General features: G+C 42.8%; 1 protein-coding gene across 1 annotated transcript in view; it reads left to right on the forward strand.

Annotated features, from left to right (window-relative positions):
* Mep1b (meprin A subunit beta) overlaps positions 1–16,632 on the forward strand; it is a 28,627-nt gene that overhangs the window by 8,271 nt on the left and 3,724 nt on the right. The window contains exons 5-12 of the mRNA XM_028774887.1: positions 1,203–1,281; positions 4,285–4,402; positions 7,011–7,189; positions 9,082–9,300; positions 9,832–9,984; positions 11,664–11,879; positions 14,532–14,975; positions 16,376–16,555. Coding sequence (XP_028630720.1) covers positions 1,203–1,281; positions 4,285–4,402; positions 7,011–7,189; positions 9,082–9,300; positions 9,832–9,984; positions 11,664–11,879; positions 14,532–14,975; positions 16,376–16,555 — 1,588 coding nt within the window. The remainder of the gene's footprint in view (positions 1–1,202; positions 1,282–4,284; positions 4,403–7,010; positions 7,190–9,081; positions 9,301–9,831; positions 9,985–11,663; positions 11,880–14,531; positions 14,976–16,375; positions 16,556–16,632) is intronic.

Consider the following 16,632-nt stretch of genomic DNA (forward strand, 5'->3'; position numbering starts at 1 on the left):
AAAGACCAGTCACCATTACTGGAACTGGCCTATCTGTAAAGAGAAAGGAAAGAATGCAAGTGAACTAGGTGGAACCAAGCTGGGAACCAAGCTGAGAACCAAGCTGGAAACCAAGCTGGGAACCGCAGTGACATGGCAAGGCTGAAGTAACGGGGCAGGACCACATTCTTGAGAAAGATAAGCGTACAGAGAGTTTTCACCTGACCCTGACTCATGTAGGTTGGGTTCCTTTGGAATGTTCCACTATTTTTATGTTATGCCATCTTAACAACCCCTCATCCCCCTCCCCATTCCTTGGTTTGTGTTTTTTTTCCCTTTAAAAACCCCACTCAAACTAGCTGTCGGGGTCAATTCAGCTCCTGCGTGGGCATACGAATTGACCGGCAGCTAGCTGTCACATGCCCTAATAAACCTCACTATTGCTCCGGTACACGGTGTCTCGAGCAGATTACTGGGTGATCACGACTTTCTGAGACTTGAGTGAGGGTCTCCCCTCTGCGGAGGTCTTCAGTACCACACACATGCTGTGTGTGTGTATGTGTATGTGTGAACCTGCATGTGTTTATGCGTACCAAATGCATGCTGTATGTGTGGGAGCCTGAATGAGTCTATGTGTACTACATCTATGTGTGTGTGCCTGAATGTGTTTATGTGTACCACATGTATATTGTGCGTGTGTGAGCCTGAATGGGTTTATGTATACCACGTGTGTGTGCCTACATGAGTTTATGTGTGTAAGCCTGCATGAGTTTATGTATACCACATGCGTGCTGTGTGTGTGCGTGTGTGTTTGTGTGTGTGTGTGTGAGCCTGCGTGAAGTTACGGATGCTGTGTGTTTACTGTGGTTGTGCTTGCTGATGGAGGAGGTGAAAACTGGACTTAGATACTGTTCAAGAGCAACAAACAGTCTTAACTGTGGAGGTGTTGACAGCTCATTCTTATACCTAAACATCTACCAGTCTTCACAGTGCGTTTTCCAACAATCTTTTTTGAGTGCCATTTCTTCTTTAACTTTATGTTAATTATAGTAATTAGTTATTTCTATCTGTAAATTTTATTAAATTATGGTGGAAATTTAGACACATGCTCCATTAGTTTGAGTTAGCAGGAAGAACTGTAACCTTCACTTATTTCCAGATTGATTATAGATGAGCTTTGTCTAGTTCACTTAACTGATTCTTTTCACACTTATTTTTGACAGGCACATGGGAGGAATTCTATCATTGGAGACCACTACAGATGGCCACATACCATTCCGTATGTTCTAGAAGACAGCTTGGGTTAGTACACATTTTGGAGTTTCTGCAGTTACCATGTTCTTGAGATGACAGGACCAGTGTTTACCAGAATGGCCTATATGGTGTTAAAGCTTTCTATTGTTGCTGTTGCTCCTCTGTATGGCTGTTGCTGCCAGCGGCCACAGTCGACCAGGTTCACCTGAAAGAGAGGCTGGGAATGGGAGGAGGGCCGGAAGAGATGAAGCCAGGACCAAGGTTTCTGATCGAGGCTCAATGCTTTAATGTTCAACTTTCAATTTAAAGGGGATAGCCCACCCCCACCCCCAGAGTTCCTTCTTGCTTCACCCGGCTGGGGGTGAGAGGAAACCATCCTGCTGGAGGTGAGAGGAATCCATAGGTAATTGCGAGCCGGAGATGTCTCAAAGCAAGCTCAGCAGGAAGTCTATTCTTCTCAGTTTGTGTACTAGGCTACAGGCAGCCAGAAAGGCACCAAGGCCAAAGCAAGCACTGCCTCCTGCCAAGGGCAGGAAATGCCTCCAGGCCATACCTCTAGAGTCCTATTGCTTGGTCTATTGTGGTAAACATGGTCTCATCTCTTAGGCATGCTCAAGGCTGGAGGAAGGGCACATATGGCCATACAAATTTACCTTAAAAAATAAGCAAAATGCAGAATTAAATGATTTTAAACATTTATGACTGAATATATGTTGGTTTTGACCAATATAAAATCAATTCAGTCAACTTTGATGGAGAACTTACTTTGTGTTGAATGCTAAGGGCATAAAGATTAGGGAAACACTCTTGGTTTTAATAAGGTTTATTCTAGATTTTATTGCTGTTTTGATTCATATTCTATCTCCCTCCTTGTCCTTTTCCTTCCTCCCTCTCTCCCTCCCCCCTCTCTGTGTATGTGTGTGCATGGTCTCTCTTTTTCTCCCTCTGTGTGTGTGCATGTATGTGTGTGTGTATGTATGTGTAAGTGTGTATATATGGATGTGTACATATATGAGTGTGAGAGTGTACATGAGTGTGTATGTATGTGTGCGTGCATTTGTATTTGTGTGTATATTATGTGTGTCGGGGGGACATGAGAGTACAGTGTCTGTGATACTCAAAGAAGAGGCTGTGTCCCCTGGAGCCAGAGTTACAGTCAGTGTCTGCCACCTGACATGACACAGGGAACTCAAGTTTGGTCCTCTAGAAGAGCAATGCACACTCTTAACCAGTAAGCCATTTTTCCATTGTTGATACTTTTGTTTTTTTAAAGCATCAACTCCCCATGTTTAAGCATTTATTTATTTCTTGCAGAGCTGATGATAGAATCTAGGGCCTGGGGCATTAGGCAGATGGGATAACACTGATCACTCCTAGAGTGGAAAGGATTTTTAAAAAGAATTCTGTTGCTTTTAGTTATGTATATATGTGCATGTGTAGCAAGCAAATACTCGTGTGCAGTACCTGCAAAAGCCAGAAGAGACACCAAATCCCCCAGAGTGGCTGAGTCATTGCTGTGGGTCCTAGGGACTGAATTCCAGTCCTCTAGAAGAACAGCACAAGAGCCACCTCCCCAGCCCTCGCCCCAGCACAGGATGTGAATAGGAGTAAAAAGCACAGAATAACCATTTACAGAAATAGCAGGTTGTCAGGATTTTATTTTTGCCAAGTCCAGATGTGAACAAGAGCTCATTATCTTTTTTTTTTTCTGGAAATAATTCTTAATTTAGTATTAAATTATCAAAAAGTCAGAAGAGGGTTGGGGGATGGCAAGCATGAGGATGTGAACTCAGACCCCACATAAACGCTGCGTGTGTGGAGCCAGCTGTAATTCCATCCTCCTTGGAGATAAGGAAACCCAGAGCAAGCTGGCTATGGAGACCAGCCATGTGGGAAAGTTCTGAGTTTGCTTGAGAGACCTCCCCTTAATTACTGAGGTAGAAGAGCAATGGAGGATGAGTTCTGATATCACACACATAGAGAGAACAGAGAGACACATCGAGAACACAAAGCAGCCAGCTCACCTGTAGCAAGCTCATTTTCTCTGTGGACTGGGGAAGCAATTCTTGCCTCTGACACACATCAATCTGAAAGATATCTTTGGGGGAAATATAAAAAATAATGTCTCCTTAAGAACAAGTCATTTCCTGGGCTGGGCATGTAGCTCATGTTGGAGAGTGCTCACCTGGCATGTGTGTAGCCATCACATGCACATCACACACATCACAGTACTTCATAGACATGACTCTTAGTGAATGACCAAGAAGAAGGTATCAAGTGAGTGGATGGCCAAGATGCAGCCCAGACTTGGGAAACAACTGTTTAGAGAATGTGATAGCATAAGAATTCTGCATAGATCCTCCCATTCAGATAAAGAGAGCTGACATCTCTGGTGATATAGTTTTTCCTGTTTCTTTCACTCAGTGTACTGCATGTCTCCTTTTAAATCACGTTATTCCTGTACGGTGTGTATGCACATGTATTGCACTGTGTGTGTAGGAGTCAGAGGCCCTCTCCACCATGTGGGTCCCAGGAATTGCATCACTGTTTTGTGTGTATGCACATGTATTGCACTGTGTGTGTAGGAGTCAGAAGCCCTCTCCACCATGTGGGTCCCAGGAATTGCATCACTGTTTTGCTGAGATTCTGGGATGTTCTGGAACATTCTTTATTCTTGAGATGCCAAGGGTTATTCACATGACCCAGGTCAAACTTTCTACAAATGACCCAAAGTTAGCCAAAACCTGTGGTAGTGAAGACATGAGGTAAATGGACAACTTAACTTGGTAGAGATCTCTACATTTTGTGATACTTTTATACACATTCTACTTGGTTCTCAGAATGGTTCAACACAAGACAGAAATTCTCCTCTGGAAGCTTTACTAACAGGTCCCATGCATATCCTCCTTCAAGATAGTCATGTGGAAGCCATGGCACCCTGTCCTATTTTAAGGACATGTAAGGCTCTCTTGAAAAATTGAAAATGAATAAATAACTATTTTAAAAATAAAAGAAATAGGGGTCTCACAGAATACTCTTGTCTTCTGTCAGAAATGAATGCTAAAGGAGTTATCCTCAATGCGTTCGAGCGCTATCGCCTTAAAACGTGCATCGACTTCAAGCCTTGGTCTGGAGAAGCTAACTACATATCAGTATTCAAGGGCAGTGGGTAAGTTCGAAGGTTGGCCTTCGAAGGTTCTGAGAAGACTATTGTTCCTCTGAGCAACAGTCCAAGGTCGTGCTTGACTTTGGGGTGGGGTGACAAATTCCTTTGCTATTTATATGTAGAGTCTGACCATTAAACCTGGTTTCTCTGGCCATAAAATAATGTTTTACAGTAGTAGATGGCCTGCCCAGTATGTGTAGGCCCCTGGGGTAGGTTCACAGTGCTATAAAAAGGAAAGAGTAGGGGATAACCAAGAGGAGAAGCAGGAGGGGGGAGGGGGAGAAAGAGAAGAAGGAAGGAAAGAAGGAAGGAAGGAAGGAAGGAAGGAAGGAAGGAAGGAAGGAAGGAAGAAAAAAAGGGAGAGAGGAAGAGGCAGCTAACCTGGTGCTGGGAAGATGTCTTAGTTGCTAAAATTCTTGCTGCATAAACACGAAGACTCCCTGAGTTTAGACCCCAAGCTCTATGTGAAAAAAAAAACCAAAACAAACAAACAAACAAACAAACAAACAAACAAAAAACCAAACAACTGTATGAAATGGGCTTTCATTCTGGGAAGATAGAGACAAGTTCCTGGACTTCACTGGTTAGGCAGCCTGACCAAATTGCTAAGTTTCAGTCTCTGTAAAAGACTCTGTCTCAAAGGGTAAGGTGGAAGGCAACTGAGGAAGACATTCGATCTGGTCACCACATGCATGTACACCTGCATAAACATATATACACAGATACACATATATTAAAATAAATAAGAAAATAGAAAATGTTTTCATACACACAACCAGACTGCCAGTGTCAACATATAGTAAGCATAAACATGTCATTTACTCCATAGCCTTGTGAATTTCATCTCATTTACAACTTAATACTCTATATTCCCTCTTCCAATAAGATGCATTGTAGACTGTGTGTGAGTTCATTTTAACTTAGCAAGTCTTATTACTTGAAAGGTAGCAATGTCATTGACCTGAAACACAATGACTCTGAGTAATTGCTCTCCCTATAAAACTTTTCTTTGCTAATTGAGGAGAAAACTCAACTGTTGCTCTTACAGAGCAACCACACTCTGTTCCCAGCATCCATATTGAGTGGCTCACAACCACCTGCGATTCCAGTTTCAGGGGATTCCACTTCTTCTGACTTCTGAGGGCATTTAAACACATGCTTTTCTCCAGATACACATACACAGAGATAATAATAAAATTACACAAAGCAAAATGATTGTGATGAAGGACATACTGAAGACCTCCGCAGAGGGGAGACCCTCTCTCAAGTCTCAGAAAGTCACGACCACCCAGTAATCTGCTCGAGACACCATATACCGGAGCAATTGCGAGGTTATTTATTAGGGCGTGACAACTAGCTGCCGGTCAATTCGCATGCCCACGCAGGAGCTGAATTGACCCCGACAGCCAGTTTGAAAGGAGTTTTTATAGGGAAAAACCACAAACCAAGGAATGGGAAGGGGGTGAGGGGGTTGCTAGGGTGGTATAACATAAAAATAGTGGAACATTCCAAAGGAACCCAACCTACGTGAGTCAGGATCAGGTGAAAACTCTCTGTACCCTTATCTTTCCCAAGAATGTGGTCCTGCCCTGTTACTTCAGCCTTGCCCTGTCACTATGGTTCTCAGCTTGGTTACACCTGGCTAAATTGCATTCTAGCCAGTCTGTCCACATTTCCAACCTGCTTCATGCCTCCATGTCTTTGTAAAGAAAGCATAAAGAATATTTTATGTCTAAAAAGGATTCTATATACCCAGTATCCATAACTTTTCCCTCTACAATACCATTGCCCAGCTAAAGAAATGTCGCAATTCCCAGGGATGAGCATGGATAACTTGTCCTTGTACAATACATGGTCCTGAGGTAAATTCTCTAAAAAGTATCTGTTTTATAAGTTTTTTTTTTATGCTGAGTGCTGTAAAAATGAAAATAACTTTTATTCACTTAATGTAATTGTTGTCTCGGAGACTTACTGCTGAATAAGCTCACCTTTTCTAGTTCTTTCTGAGCTCTGGCTGGTTGGTTCAACTCAGAAGTTCTGGCTCAAACTCCTCTCCAAGCTGACTAAATCTGGCTTCTCTCAGCTTCTCACTGAAATGCTCTGCTTGTCCTCAAACTAACTCTGGCCGTCTGTTCTAATCTGGATCCTTCTTATTCTCTGGCTTCAACTATCTCTGTTGACCTACACTGAACTGCATGAACTCGTGAACAAACTCATCTCCACTCCACTCATGGCACTGATTTCCAACTGACTGACTCTCTCTCCCTGTGCCACTCTTTCCTCTCTTTCCTATGCTGTTCTTCCCTATCTCTGACTCATTCTGTCAAATCTTTTTCTGACTCATCCCTTGTTCTTCCCCTTAGTAAGACATCACTTTCAAACATGGCTGCTTCCTTCTACAAACTAATTTTACCTTGAAGGAGTATACTAAGGACATGTTTGCATTCTAGCCAGATAGCCAGAATAGCCATGTGGTTGGATCGAAATTCCTTTACAGAGTGCAATTCAATGTTATCATCCAGTGTGTCCCCCCACTCCAAAGGGAAGGACATATGAGGGACAGAAATGAGCTCCACAGTGAAGCAAACATCTCATTCCTGGTCCGCATCAGGTGCTGGTCTTCAGTGGGAAACATTCACGCCGGGAAGCAAGAGTTGTCCATCGGGACAAACTGTGACAGAATAGCAACAGTTCAACACGAGTTCCTCCATGCCCTGGGATTCTGGCATGAGCAGTCACGTGCTGACCGGGATGATTATGTCACTATCGTTTGGGACAGGATTCTGGAAGGTATGTTTCTCTTACAATCTTAATTACAGGTCAAGTTTCTGAGCAGGTAAGCATCAGTAGCAGCCTGGCAATGGGTTACTTTGGAGATCAGATACACTTCATCATATCTACAAATTAACTGATATCAAGTTGCAATCAGTTGTTCAATAACAGGTAGCTAAGTAGCCTGATAGCTTCTCTAAATACACTCAACATAATGTTTTAAAATGATTGTCTTTGGAGCTCATGATAACTCCAAAAAAAAATCACATTTTAAATTTACAATTGTAATTTTATATATTTATGGGTAACAAGACGATATTTTGTTATGTGCACATTAATAAAATAATTATTGCTTCATTTAAAATAAACTCAATCATCATGCTGTCACTTACTCAGAATTGTTTTTGTGAGAAGGCACTTTGTTGAAAAGACACTAACTTATTTACAGCTTTAAAATATATAATAACCTATCATGTGTTGAATTAAATAATTAATAAATAAATCCTTCCCCCATGGTTTTTGTTCTCGAATGAAAGACACGCACAGCCTTTATATTTTGATATGCCTTAAGCAGCACAACAGCTGGGCCACTGCCTAACCTCCTGCCGATAATCCTGACTTATTACTTACTAAATTCTATATATTCTACCTTGGCTGCTCTGGACTCAGTTGGGCAGTCTTCCTGGGCTGTGCTCTCCCGGCTCCTTTACGTGGCAATTGTGCCTCTCTTTCCTGCATTATTCTCAGGCATGGCGTCTCTCCTCTCCTCCTCACTCTCCCTTCTCTCTGTCCTGCACTATTCTCAGGCATGGCGTCTCTCCTCTCCTCCTCACTCTCCCTTCTCTCTGTCCTGCACCATTCTCAGGCATGGCGTCTCTCCTCTCCTCCTCACTCTCCCTTCTCTCTTTCCTGCACCATTCTCAGGCATGGCGTCTCTCCTCTCCTCCTCACTCTCCCTTCATAGTGGATCTCCTTCTCCTTCCTCCTCCTGATCCCAAGCCTGAGAAATCCTAAAAGTCTCACCTCTCTCTGTCCTGCCCAGCTATTAGCTGCCGGCATCTTTATTTACCAATCAGAATCAACTAGGGGCAGGTTCCCAGAAGCTATGTGCAGGCCCTCTTGTACAAACAGTCTTTTGGGGAACCTAATTAGTATTCATATTACAAGCAGCTACAATCATGAACTATAGTCACTGTGATTTAAATGAGTATACAAGTATTATAGTAACTTTGGGAGTCCTCAATTATACCTATCTTTTCTTTCTCTCTCTCTCTCTCTCTCTCTCTCTCTCTCTCTCTCTCTCTCTCTCTCTCTTTTTTTTTTGTTTTTATTTTTGTTTTTCAAGACAGGGTTTCTCTGTGTAGCTTTGGCTGTCCTGGAGTTCCAGGACTTTGTAGACCAGGCTGACCTCAAACTCACAGGCCTCTTGCCCTTGCTTCCAGAGTGCTGGGATTAAAGGCTTGTGCCTCCACCAATCAGCTTATGTTCATCTTTTCTAATGACTCTTAATCATGTTATCAGTGTAGGGATCCTATCTTAGCATACTCCCCAAAGTCCTGCCACTGCCCTGAGAAGTCTGCTGTAAGCACTTTAAGCCTCCATCAGTGCTGGGTGGTGACCGAATGTTTCTACACTGCTTCGTAGAACTATCCTTCCCATTAGCAGTTGGTAGACCTTAGACTTTTGACTGTCCTGGAAGTGCAAGTGTGTTTGTTAGTTTAACTGTCTCTACCATAACTGTGCATGATGTCATGTTCAAAGACAGGAGTATCTGGAACCCGTGACATGCAGTAGATAGTATGTACAAAGTTTAATCTGTTACATTTTGTATTTTTTAGTTTAACAGTGTTTAGTAATAGCACCTTAGTTTTAAGAGCATAAAATAACATAAGTTTTGAAAATACATTCAGGCAGGGAACACAATTTCAACATTTACAATGACAGTGTGTCTGATTCCCTGAATGTCCCGTATGACTACAACTCGGTAATGCACTATAGTAAAACCGCTTTCCAGAATGGAACAGAGTCCACCATCATCACGAGAATCTCAGACTTTGAGGATGTGATTGGCCAACGAATGGACTTCAGTGACTATGACCTCTTGAAGCTGAACCAGCTGTACAACTGCAGTATGTGACGGGTGCCTTGAATTGACTCTTACTTCTTCTCTCTTGACCCATCAAAAAGGATGTTCTGTTTACATTTGGGTTTTCTAAGATTATGAAAGCTAGATTAAAAGAATAGCACTTGGGTCCCAATATACCAGACATTTCCAACACTTTTCTTCTTACAGAGTTTGCCCTTGTAAAGCAGCCTGAATCCTTGTAAGGATGCATCCTATGCAGATTTTGGGGGTCCTACTAAATCAAATGCAAATGGTTTCTATATTCAAACCTCTTTTAAGCTAGAAGGAAACATGCAGTTGTCCCGTAAATGGGACAAAATAACCTTTGCTGTGGCATAAAGATTTGACTAACAGGAGGCATATTGACTTAGGTTTCTAAAAATAGATGCGGACTGGGTATTCACACACTCAAGACTGTGTCTACTGGTCGGCAGGTCCTACAGCCAGATGTTCCTTGTAGTTTTGTGATCACTTTTATCACGTAGGTAGTCCTGTGTGGGAGCACCCACATCTCTTTCCTTTCTTGCCTTTGCAGCTTCTTCCTTGAGTTTTATGGACTCTTGTGATTTTGAATTGGAAAATATCTGTGGCATGATCCAAAGTTCCATGGATAGTGCTGACTGGCAGCGGGTTTCACAGGTTCTTGGTGGTCCAGAGAACGACCACTCCAATATGGGCCAGTGCAAAGGTAACAGGTTTTATGATCAGTGAATCCAGCCATCTTGTTCAGTCCAAATGACTGGTGTTTCATCTTTCATTTCTATCTGATTTATTATATGTTTTTAAAATAATCTGTTTTTATTATTTTAAATTATGTGTAAGAGTGTGGGATGAGTGGTATATGCACATGTGTGTGCAGATGCCCTTATCAGCCAGAGGCATTAGATCCTCTGGAGTTACAAGCAACTGTGAGCTGCCTGACTTGGGTTCTTGGAATAGAATTCCAGTTCTTTGCAAGAGCATTAGATGCTCTTAACCCCCGAGCCATCCCTTATTCCCCTCTATCAGAATTACTAATGAAAACACATCCAGTTTACCCAAAGGAATGGGCCTTGTGTACTGTAAAGGAGTGCCTGCCATTTCTCTGCTTTTGTTCACTCAGAATGGTTTTCTTTCTATAAATCAAAAGCTTGGTTCTGTGAGGACCAAAAGCAGAACAGGAAGGAACCTCTTGGAAGGATGGTGATTGGAGGGGCTGTGTTGCCTTTTCTGTCACTTCCCAGACTGTGGGAGAGTCTGGTGAGCACTGCTGGGCTGTAGTTACTCTGTTCTAGACCCATAGCTGGACATAATTGTGAGTTTGAGGTACCTACAATGAAGACAGGAAGCTCAAACCTAGGTGCTTTCACTTTCCTTGCTTCTTGGAAGCTAATTTCTGTAGTAAGAGAAAGGATACCCCACTATGTCTCATTCATGAACTCCCTGACTGTAGAACGGTATCTTAATGTCCAGTACAACACCATGCTTGGTGGGTTTTGTTTTTTTTGTTTTTGTTTTTGTTGTTGTTTTGGTTTTGTTGTTGTTGTTGTTGTTGCTATAACTGATTATCCAAGACTGGATACTTAATTTCTTTAAATATCACTTTCTCATGGGTCTGAATACTGACACTTGGAAGTTGATACGTTATTTCTCCATCGCTGAAACAAGCCAATTCAAGCCATATTGAAATATATAAAGGCAGGTTTATTGTCATGAATAGGGAGAAAGAGGAGGGGGAAGAGAAAGAGAACATGTACGGGGGTGGGAGGGAGAGAAAGAGAGAGAGAAAGAGAGAGAGAGAGAGAGAGAGAGAGAGAGAGAGAGAGAGAGAGAGAGAGAGAATCAGAATCAAAACGTCTGGATTATATAAGGAAGAACCTCGGGGGAAGGGCAGCCAGCTTGGGCAGAAAAGTTCAGGGTTGGGAGGACAGGGTATGCCAGGTAGAGACTGAGGGATATTGGGAGAACCTGGACACAAGGTCTTTTTTGTTATGTAAGATATGTACCTCAGCTTCTTGTCCTGGGATCTGAAACCAAACAGAAGTTTAAGATTAGGGTGCCTAGTGTCTGCTTGTCATCTGTTGAGGGACATCACCACCTAGTCACAGGAATCTTTCTGCTTGCTCAAGTCCCTTGTACTCATAAAGCCACAAATACCTAGGTGAGGACCCCACTCATGACTCAGGGTATCCTCATCTCCTCCAAAGGTCTGACTTCCAAGTACCGTCAACATATCAATTTGAAAGTTATTTCAACTGCATGACCTTTAGGGGCCATGGCCAGACTATAGCATTTGTGTATGGTAGGAATTAAGCAAACACTAAAGGAAGACATGTGCTCAGAGATAGAAATCCTAATATCTTACTTCTGCTTGTGTGCTCTGAGCAGACTCTGGCTTCTTAATGCATTTCAACACTAGCACTGGGAATGAGGGGGCCAAAGCGGTGCTGGAGAGCAGAATGCTGTACCCCAAAAGAGGGTTTCAGTGCTTGGAATTTTATCTGTACAACAGTGGAAGTGGAAATGACCAACTGAACATCTACACCCGGGAGTACATTGCAGGCCACCAGGATGGGGTTTTAACCCTTCAGAGAGAAATAAAAGGTACAGTACCCACATTTCCGTTGCTTAGATTCAAGGTGAGGTGTTCTCAAAACTTGCTGTGGCAGTTTGTAGCAGAGCAGAGGCTGTTGACATGTGACTTTCAAATAGAACTTGATCTGTCTTGATAAGGAAGTTAAAATGAGGGTCCTTTATGCAATACTTAGAAAACACAACCAGTCTCTGGAACCATGGACTTGAGTTCTCCACAAGTAATGAGAACACACTGTGAGCTCTGGGCAACATGGAGAAGGTTGATGGCTAAAAGAAACCAAAGTATGGAGTGGATGAAGGAAGTACTGGCCTCAGGGAGGCCTGGTCTGTCCTGAAGAAACACTCTTGGCACCTCTCATTTGATCTCACTATGGCCCAGTTTTACCAAAGTGACATTCCAATGGAAAAAGAACTCTATCTAACTTCCACCTTAAAAAATAAATCCAGGCCGGGCGGTGGTGGCGCACGCCTTTAATCCCAGCACTTGGAAGGCAGAGGCAGGCGGATTTCTGAGTTCGAGGCCAGCCTGGTCTACAGAGTGAGTTCCAGCCAGGGCTACACAGAGAAACCCTGTCTAGAAAAACCAATAATAATAATAGTAATAATAATAATAATAAATCCATAAAGGCTTCTGCTGTGATATGAAATAAGTATCATAGTGGGAGCTATGTCTGTGGGGAGGGGGAGTTCACATTTTACATCAACCATGTGTCAGAAAGGTAGGCCAACTTCTCATATTAAAGCAGACAGGGAAGGAAGGGATGTGGGAGTGTATTAGTTACTCTCCGCTTTGTTATGACAAAGGAAGGGCTTATTGTGGACCACAGTTTGTGGGAGCAGTCCATCATGGCAGGGAAGAGGTGAGGCAGCTGGTCACATTGTATCTGTAGCCAGGAAGCGTAGAGGCCAATGGTGATGGCTGACTCCTTTTCTCCTTTGGATGCATTCCAGGACCCTAGCCTGGGCATTGGTCTAGCCTGAGCATTGGTGCCGCCCACATTTAGGATGGGTCTTTCCATTTCAATTGACCTAATCTAGAAAATCTCTCACAGAATGCACAGGGGCTGGTCTCCATGGTGATTCTAAATCACATCAAGTTGACACTCATGACTAACCACCATCACAGGAAACTGACTATTTTTCTTGTTGTTTACACTGGCCCCTTAATTTAATGACAAAACCAAATACATTATGAAGTGAATCCACACTGCCCTGTATGTCACAACACCTCCATTCAGGAAAGTATCTGAGGTACAGGTGCTGCTTGTGTCCATGAACACCTATGAATAGTGAGGTTTTTAATCTCACAAAGAACATGTGTGCATTGTGCATATATATTTATATGAAATTATATTAGCTATTAAAACTATATATCTTTTGTTAGCATACATTTTTGCATTAATATGTATATTAATGCAAAATTTAAGGTAAGCATATGTCATTGTCTGGGTTTGGAATGGAGATCTGTCCCCTTAGCAACCTGTGGCTCTGTCACCAGGAAGACAGTAACAGAGACTCTCAGGAACCTGCTTATCAGCCCTTCTGGACTTCATGGGTAGGAATGACCATAATGAAGGGAAACCTTCAAATATAGATGGAAGGCTGTTGTTTTGTCTGTAATCTATCCATGTAGAGCAGCATTTTCTGTAATCTGAATATTTATCCTTTATTTCAAGGTAAATTCAATTCTCATTAAATGCTGATATAGTTAAATTTTCAGGCAGTGTATGTTAACTAACATTTTGGCATGATTTTTTTCTCCTGTTGTCATGGGGGCTCCTGAAGACTTTTCATGTACTGTTTCTTGTTGAAGTAGGGGTATATGGCAGTTTGACTATTTTACGATTTAGCTTTCTTCTTAACAAAGGCACCAGATGACAGAAAAAAAGAGATTGGTCCTCTAATTTCCTGCTTAAATGAGCAGGAAAAGTCTCTCATATGCAGTGGGCCAGATGTGTGAGACAGGAAAGAAGGGGGTGGTAGGAAAGAGGGGTCACCACTCTCAAGTAAGTACTTGAAGCCCTGAGTCACTAGATGTCAACAGGATGGTATTCCTGTGTTTGTAGATTCTTGTTTAACACTGCTAAAATTCAGCAGACATTTGAGTGTTTCAGCTAAGTTATGAGTATATTAAAGAAGTAGTTGTCTGAGTATCAGTAAATCACAGGTATTAATATTGGGCTCAACTGCTAACCAGTACAGAATGCCAGGTAACTGGTAAGCAGACATGTAGCACTCAGGAGTTGGGTGATTACCCCTCTGAGAAAGGATGAGTTATCTGAGGAGCAGGTATGTAAAGATTAAGCATCCCAGGGAACAGTCTAAGCTCAGCAGCACCCTTAAGTCAATGATCCCATAAATGATCTCGGGATAAAGAGGTAAGAAAACCTTTCTTTGAATCCATGGAAGAATATGGGGGGAGGGGCGCTCCTCCTTCTCAGAAGAGAAAGGGATGGAGGATAGGGAGGGACTGTGTGAAAGGGGCCAGGAGGGGAGGCAGCGATTGGGATGTAAATTGAATAAAGAAATTAATGAATGAAAAAAAGAACCAGAGGCTCTGGGACTATCATTTGCTTTTGAAGATTAGAAGTTTACCACTGAGCGTGTCAGCATAGAATTCATGGTCCTTCATTGCTCTTCAAACAAGAACTCTTTCTGCAGAAATACCCACTGGGAGCTGGCAGCTTTACTACGTAACATTCAAAGTGACTGGAAAATTTCGAGTGGTGTTTGAAGGACTCGGAGGCCCTGGCGCATCATCAGGTGGTCTGTCTATCGATGACATCAATCTCTCAGAAACAAGGTGTCCTCACCATATCTGGCACATAGAGAATTTCACACAGCTTCTTGGTGGCCAGAACACAAATGTATACAGTCCTCCATTTTATTCTCCTGAAGGTTATGCTTTTCAGATTTCCATGGATCTAGGCTCTTCCACGAATGTAGGAATGTATTTCCACCTGATCTCCGGTGCCAACGATGATCAATTACAGTGGCCGTGTCCTTGGCAACAAGCCACAATGACACTCTTGGATCAAAATCCTGACGTCCGACAGCGCATGTCTAACCAGCGAAGCATAACCACAGACCCAACGATGACCAATGGTTCGTGGCTTATGTTCTTTATGGCTAGGGCCGTGATCGTTGTTCAAGGAGCAGTGAGTGATGAGGGGGTGAGTTGGTTACTTGGAGAGCATTCAGCCTCAGAGTGAAGGCTTTCAGCTTCAGGGAAAGGATTTGCTAGTGGAAGACGCAGCCCCCAGGTAGAAGACTGTTACGAATGTCAGCAAGGTCTGGGACCTTGGGAACTAACCATCCTTGATTTCTAAGTATTGGTTTAGGAGTGCTGACTTTAGAGGCCGAGATGCTTGGGTACAAACCCAAGATTTGTTTCTCATTAGCTTTGAGATCTTGAAGAAAAAAACGTTCTTTTTTTTTTGGGGGGGGGGGTTCGAGACAGGGTTTCTCTGTGTAGTCCTGGCTGTCCTGGAACTCACTCTGTAGACCAGGCTGGCCTCGAACTCAGAAATCCACCTGTCTGCCTCTCAAGTGGAAAAAAACGTTCTTGAAGCCCCACTATTCTTGGCTGTTAAACCAAGGCAGTGGCAATAATCCCACAGATCTATTAAGAGAGTTGGGAGAGGTTAATACGGAAGCCCGTTGGGAGGGAGAGTCCCTCTGCTGTTGGGTGTCTCACCCATGCTGACTTGGTCACATGGTGGCACGGTGGAAAACAACTCAGCTATTAAGGTGAGAGCTTATAGTCAGAACAGAGATGCTGGGACGTTGGTGGCAGCAGTGTAGAAGTGGATGGGAATGGCTCATCAATGCTTCTCACAGGGTTTAGTGATGGTGACAGCATTCCAAGTCTCAAAAAGAACCATCACCCAGAGAAACATGATCGCACTTGGAATTACAATAATCTTCTGTTCCTGGAAACTGAATAGAGGGAGAAATAGAATTATGGGAAGCAGAATGGCACCAAATGTATTTTATAAGTGACAAGGGTGAATCAAAGTGACTTAGGAAAAATAGCAACTGAATCTGATAGAAAAAAAAAATCAGAAAATGGAAGTTTTCATTCTTTTCCAGCATGTCCCTCTGGATGACACTTAGTTTAGTTTATGAGAAAAATTGTTCTTTGCTAATATTAAAAACTCTCAGCAACTTACTGCTTTGACTCAGTTAAAAAGGCCCAACTGCAGCTCAGAAGGCTGTTGAGGCTCGATCCCACCTGACAGAAGGGTTTTTGTGATAGGCAATATGCACATGTGTGATGTCCTCCACTTTTTGTTTAGAAGTAGGGCCCCACTGGCAAGCAGTCTCACTTCCTGTGGGGCAGTGTGAATGAGCAGGGTCCAGCAACTCGCCTGGGAATACACCATCGGTCAATAGCATCACTTGAGTCTCCTCAGCATCACCCTCATTGAGTCTCACCGCCTGTTGATCGTTCTTGCCGAAAGCTCTGATGATGCTCAAGCCACTAATATAAATCGCTTTTTCAGATAATGGAAGCTATTTTTGGGACAGGCCTTCCAAAGTGGGAGTGGTGGCTTTTTTCCCTAATGGAACTCAGTATAGCAGAGGCAGAGGCTATGGAACCAGTGTCTTCATAACCCACCAGAGGTTGAAGAGCAGAGAGTTCATAAAAGGAGATGACCTTTACATCTTACTGACTGTTGAAGGTATCGAAGTAATAGCTTTATGTGCGTTTACCTCTTGTTGTGGTGATAGACTGCTGTATTCTTTTTTTTTTTTTTTT

Source organism: Grammomys surdaster, unplaced genomic scaffold (genome assembly GCF_004785775.1).
Source record: "Grammomys surdaster isolate TR1022 unplaced genomic scaffold, NIH_TR_1.0 243, whole genome shotgun sequence".
NCBI classification, from domain to species: domain Eukaryota; kingdom Metazoa; phylum Chordata; class Mammalia; order Rodentia; family Muridae; genus Grammomys; species Grammomys surdaster.